This window comes from Myotis lucifugus, unplaced genomic scaffold (assembly GCF_000147115.1).
Source record: "Myotis lucifugus unplaced genomic scaffold, Myoluc2.0 scaffold_128, whole genome shotgun sequence".
NCBI lineage: Eukaryota > Metazoa > Chordata > Mammalia > Chiroptera > Vespertilionidae > Myotis > Myotis lucifugus.
The window spans coordinates 1,202,086-1,208,239 of record NW_005871176.1 but is presented as its reverse complement, the minus strand read 5'-3'; the positions used below and the strand labels follow the sequence as shown (position 1 = coordinate 1,208,239).

Below are 6,154 nucleotides of genomic sequence, written 5' to 3'. Positions count from 1 at the left end.
GCACTGTGGACAGATGAGCAAACAAGATTGACATGGTCCCTCTGACACTCTTTTCTCTGGCCCAACCCTCCTTGAGTACATGTCAGACTAATTGTCCACAAACACCAGTTTCATGCTACTCTTCTCCTTAATAACATTCCTTGACTCCCTATGTCCTACCTCATCAAATCTCAATATCTCTACTTGGCCTTCCAAAGTCCTCCACAATCCTCCAAGTCATCATATCATCATTTTATTATTATTGTCCTAGGAAGGCGAGTGGCAGCTGCGGGCATTATGCTGACCTGTGCTGTCAAAGTCCACCTGTGCTGTCAAAGTCTCTCCAGGTTGCTTGCGCATGCAGTACCATATCGTCACTTTCATCACACTGTCAACAGTAGCGGTAGAAACAGCCACCATTTGTGACCTTCTTATTGCCAGCCAGAAACTGTGCCAATCACGTTATGGGCATTAGCTCCTTTAAAGCCTCACAATCGGGGTGAGATTCAACACTGTCAGTGATGGGGGCAGACGGGCACCCAAAATCAGGGAAGACCTTGGCTGCCACACCGGGGCGGGCAAGCCAGCTCTGATCACAGCCATCCTGAAAAGCGGCCATTATGACCCCCGGTGTACAAATGTAAGTGGAGACTCAGAAGGCTCAAGGGTCTTTCCCCGGGGGCACACAGCTGATAAACAGAAGCACCAGGATTCAAATGCAGGAGCCTCTAACTTCAGAGCCTTCAGCCTCTCCGAGGACCTCCCTCCATGCCCAGGGCACAGCCCCATCTCTAGTGATACCCGGTCCTTCCCTGCAATTTAAATAGTCTACTACGCTCCCGCTCCCCTCATTCATTCACTCCTACAATCATTGGTTGCGGCTGTACAAGAGGAGGGGACCTCCCTGGACTAAAGGACTGTGCCGTTTCTGCTCACAGTGCTGTTCCCGGCTCCCGGTACATTACCTAGCACATAACTGGTGCTTGGCAAATGTTTGTTGAATAAATTAACCAATGAAAGGATGAAGAGAAAATGTGGAGGCACTGGGAAGAATCAGTGGCCGATTCCATGTTCAAGGCCCTGGTGCCATGGGGCAGTGTGGGTTGCAATGTTGTTTGTGGTGGTGGTTAACGGTTAATACTCGTCTGAGCCACCAGGCCAGCCTGAATTTCCACACGATTCTTTATTCCCTATGGAGTAGCAGGCGTGGGAGTCAGGGGAACTCTGGGTTCCAATCCCAGCTCTGTGGTCTTGGGCTTCTGTTCCCTGCTCTGCTAATCGGTGCTGTAATAACTGCCTGGAAGGGTTGTAAGGGTGAGATGGATAACACTAGCCTCGAGCCTTTCACATACCAGCCCTCACTCAGGTTCCTTTTCCTGTTCAAAGATGTTTAAGACCCAGGTGACTCATGAATCCCACACAGAACCTCAAAAGACAAGAAATAACATAGGAGGGGGACAGCCCCTGTGAGACTGAGATGGCCCCTGTGAGACTGAGACGGCCCCTGTGAGACTGAGACGGCCCCTGGGAAGCTGAGAAAAATGCCACATGAACTCATTCATTTATGGATAATAAGAAACATTATAGACTGATGAACAAAAATGGATACAGAGGCAGAGCAGCATTGAGCAAAATGTCAAACTACAGTGGGAACCCTGAGGAGGGTTGGGGGGGTAGGAGATCAACCGAAGGACTTGTATGCATGCATATGAGAATAACTAATGGACACAAGACACTGGGGGGTGGGGGAAGCCGGGGGAATGTCAAGGGGGAGTAAAAAGGAGACATGTGTAATACTCTTTGTAACACCTTAAGCAATAAAACAATAAAAATAAAAAAAAAGACACTGGGGGGTGGGGGAAGCCGGGGGAATGTCAAGGGGGAGAAAAAAGGAGACAGGTGTAATACTCTTTGTAATACTTTAAGAAATAATAATAATAAAAAAAACGTGAAAAAGCCAAAAAAAAAAAAAGAAAAAGAAAAAAGAAATAACATAGGAGAACCCAGAAGGGGCGCTACAGAAGGGGAGGTGTGGGGGGCGCCCCGGCTGGATGCAGAGCTGAGCAGTAGAGGGAGGAGTGGCTCACACCTGCCCTGGGGCTGCTGGGATTAGATAGATGTACAAGTGTGGGCCTCCGGTCCTTTAAATAGCTGTCGGCGGGGCAGTCCCTTGGGTCCCTCTGTGCCAATTGTCACCTGCCCTCTGAGTGGTGGTGGAAATGGCAAGGGTGGAGGGGGCATGGCTTCTCTCCCACCTCCACACCACCTTCCCCACTGCCCTAAAAGAGAATGCCCCCGCTTAGCAAAAACAAGTTTGAATTTTTGCTCAAGTGAGCTTTCTTATCAAACCAACAAGCCAAAGAAAAAGAGCTTAGCGCTAACTCACTCAGATTCCTGTGCTCACCTCCCCAGGCTGGCATTCATTGCTGGTCACTCAACACCCCTCCCCCCCTGCCCTGCTTCTTTCCTCCAAGACCCTCTGCACCCCATTCATTAACAAGTCGCCCCACCCGGATTCCTTGCTTTGCCTACAGCCATCTCCCAGGACGGAGGGTGGCAGGAAGAAATCAGGATTCCAAGACCCTCTGCCCTGGCTTCCACCTCCAGCGCCCCGTGTGACCTTGAACAAGTCATGTCACCTCCCTGGGCCTCAGTTTCTTCCCTGAGAACTGGACATACCGCCTACGTGCTGATGTAACTTGTGGAAGCCCTAGCAGGTGCAGCACCCAGAGGAGGGCTCGGACAGTACCCTCCCTCCCAGCACCCGGGACTGCTGATGCTCTTGATTCTCGCCTTCCCTTCCAGCTTCCTTCCTGTGGAGAGCCGCTACAGTGTTTGGACAGGTTCAAGCCTCGGACTAATGAGAGGGCACAGTCCTCTCATGGCCAGTGCAAGTCCCAGCTTGGAGGGCAGAGCCCTCCCAGCACAATGATAGCCAACCGCTATAGTTGTAAGCTTGAACCTATCGTCAGGACACCACGTGCTTGAGTGATGTGGACTTGATAGAGTTCAGATGCACGTAGTTGAGTAGAATTGAAACCAATGAGAATGTTGCAAACATCTTGACAACACCCTAACTTTGCCTGGTGAAATCTGCTATAAAATAAAGACACGGTGGCGGGGTCTCGGCATCCGGGAGCAGCAGCCCACCTAGACCCAGCTTTTATTCTCTTGTCTGTCTTTTCTCACTCTGTCGCCGCCCCCTCTCAGGGCCGCTGAACCAGGAGGAGCTGGCGTGGCACACAAGGCGCCCTGGGGCTGAATGTGCCATGGCCGGGCCAGCTGGCCGCACTCCCCCCCCCCCCACTTCCTCCTTCAGGTCTTCCAAGCACTGAAAGCCCCTAGATTTGAGCAGCACCTTCACGCCCACAGTCTGGGACACTGGGCAGGGCAGGGGCGAGTGGCATATAGGGGAGACTCAGCCAAGAGGGGGGCAGAGCTGGGCGCTTACCGTCTGGAGCGTCCCACCCCTTCCGGCTTTTCCTCCTCTCCCCCCCAGAGGCCGTCTCGGAGGGGCCCCCCCGGGCCATCTCCCTGGCCCTTACCTAAGAAGATCTTGCCGTCGCGGGTGAGGAGGGCGGCCCCCACGGGGAAGTGGCTGTAAGGACAGTACGCGGACTTCTTGGCCTCCTGGGAGCAGAGCACCAGCAGCTGGATGTCCTCGGGGTCCAGGGCGCAGGCAGGACGCTTCTGGGCCATGGCGGTCCCCGGGGGCTAGCGGAGCAGACAGGGGAGGTAGCGGCGCGGCTGGGCTGCGTCCCCACTCCCAGGGCGGCTCCTCCCCCCGGGGTGGATTCCTGCCCAGAGGCTCCCCGAGGCACCTTCGGAGATGCGGGCGGGGCCAGCGCAGGGAGCGGAGCCGCCCCGCCCCCGGGTGGGGGGATGGGGGTGGGGGGTGTGTGTCCGGGCGTGGAAGGACGTGACTGCCCGCGCGTGGCTCAACGCTCTTCCGGGGCCACGCTCGCTGCTGACACACGGATGGGCGGTGGGCCAGGGGACCATGGACACTCTCCTTAGAGAAGTCGCCGCGGGGAGGGTCGGAGGGACGGCTCGGAAGTCCTGCTGGTGGAGGGACAGGGTCTCGCCTTCGCGGAGGGAAGGGATGGAGCTGAAAGGGCAGGGCCGGCGCAGCTACACTGGTTTCCTGAGCGCGGGAGTGAGACCAAGCTACTTCTTCATTTTCACCTGGGGCGACCTTTCAACCTGTTCCTGTCTCAACCCAGAATTGAAAAGCACCCCAGCTGGCCCCAGCCGGTTTGGCTCCGTGCATAGAGCATCGGCCTAGAAACCGAAAGGTCCTGTGTTCGATTCCTGTTGGGGGCGGGGGCGTACCCGTGTTGCCGGCTTGATCCCCACCCAGTAGGGGATGTGCAGGAGGCAGCTAATCAATGGTTCTCTCTCATCATTGATGTTTCTCTCTCTCTCCCTCTCCCTTCCTCTCTGAGATCAATAGAAATACATATACCTTTTAAAAGTATCTCAGCTGGAGGGAACCTCTGAGATCATCTCTCAGGCAAAACGAATATTGGGGTGGCGGTAAAAGAAATGGGTTTGCATCCTGACTTCACCACCTTCCACATGGACAACTGTAGGCAGGTTCTTGACCTCTCAGCTAGTTTCCTCCTCTCTGCGGTGGGGACGATAACCCGAACGGTGAGCCGAGGTGTTGGCGATGCTGAAGAATGAGCTATCGGACCAGAAGATTTAAGCCACGTGTGGAAAATTTATTACAAGCAGATTCAGACTCCCCGCAAAGGGAGGGGACCCGATCGTGGGCTGCCCGTGAAAGCCCTGTAGTCCAGGGTGTATATTTGCCACAAGCCTGCTTCTATGTCTATGTGTGTCGTCACCTGATTGATTCCCTCAATTGTTCTGGCTCAGCACCGGACCTAAATTTTCCCTGTTTCTGTGTGTTCTTTCTCTGTTCCTGTGCTGAACTTTTTCTGTTTCTATGTGTTCGTACATTTGTTTCCTGCAAGCCCTCCCTTGGTTTCCCATGCCTCCCGCTTTGAGTCCAGAAACATTTTATGATTTCTGCTTGTTTGGTTCCTGTGGTTCCGGCTGCTCAAACGCCCATGTCTGCCCCTGCCTATGATTCACCTGCCTTTGTTTTCCACTGGAGCCCTGCCCTGTCTGCCTGCATTTCAAGTTAACCCTCTCAGGGGTAGTGATGCGTTTAGCAGACCCTAGTTTGAGTTGCAGATCTGCCATTAACCTTGGGAAGCCATATGACCTTGGGAAGTTAATACCACCTCTCTAAGCTCAGTTTTTCCATCTGTAAAATGGATTCACTAATGGTATCTGGCAGAGTTAGGATTGAATGAGATAATGTGTGTAGAGCAAACATGGTTGGAGGATCCTGGGGCATCCTGATGTGACCACTCTTTGTGATTCCATGAAAATTGGGTTATTGTCATTGAGTGACGTAGGGAGGGCAGAACACCAGCTAGGGTGTCCAGAGGCATCCAAATGTCCCCAGACCCTCAGCGAGGATTGAATCAGTGGCTTCTCTGAGGGTTTGGGTGGGGTGGGGGAGGGGAAGTGGGAGGAGCAGGGGGTGGGAGGAAGTGAGGCAACATCTCCATGTCCTGTATGCTGACATCTCTGTGTTCTGCTGCCTGGCTCCTGTGTCCTGAGCTCTTAATCACACAGAGACTGAGCTGGGCCTCCGTAGAGTTGGGCAAGTTTGCCTCATTTCCTCCTCCCTTCCCAAAACCCATGCCCTTCAGATTTCTTCACCTTCTTCCCAAACATCCAGCCCTCAGAGAAGCAGCTGGTCCCACCCCCTGCTCTGGCGTGTTTCTCCCGGATCTGTATCTTTGACATCTAGACCAGTTTCCTGGATCTGAGGCAGGGCTGGCGAAGGACCAGGGGGAATGCCCCCTGCCTCTATCCCTGCACGGTCCAGGCATCCTGAAGGCCCCTCCCCACCCAGATCTAGCAAAGAAAGTGAAGGATGTCCTGGCTCCCTATGTGCCCACTCGACATGGGAATGATTCTAATAATCTCAGCCAAGTATAATTACAACTGGGAAGAGGGCCCTGCTGGCCGGCCAGGCCTGTCAGACACCTCAACATGCAGTCCTGTTCCTGTCCCCTGCCCTGTCTTGACTCATGCCTTCTCAGCCCAGCCCTGTCCAGGCTCCCTATGCCAGGGAACTTTGATCACCTCCAGG

At 54.0% G+C, this 6,154-nt stretch overlaps 1 protein-coding gene across 1 annotated transcript in view; it reads right to left on the bottom strand.

Annotated features, from left to right (window-relative positions):
* The window catches only part of CDA (cytidine deaminase), a 22,989-nt gene extending 19,180 nt beyond the window's left edge, over positions 1-3,809 (bottom strand). Inside the window, exon 1 of the mRNA XM_006094003.3 lies at positions 3,525-3,809. Coding sequence (XP_006094065.1) covers positions 3,525-3,678 — 154 coding nt within the window. The 5' untranslated portion in view covers positions 3,679-3,809. The remainder of the gene's footprint in view (positions 1-3,524) is intronic.
* Positions 3,810-6,154: the final 2,345 nt, after the last annotated feature.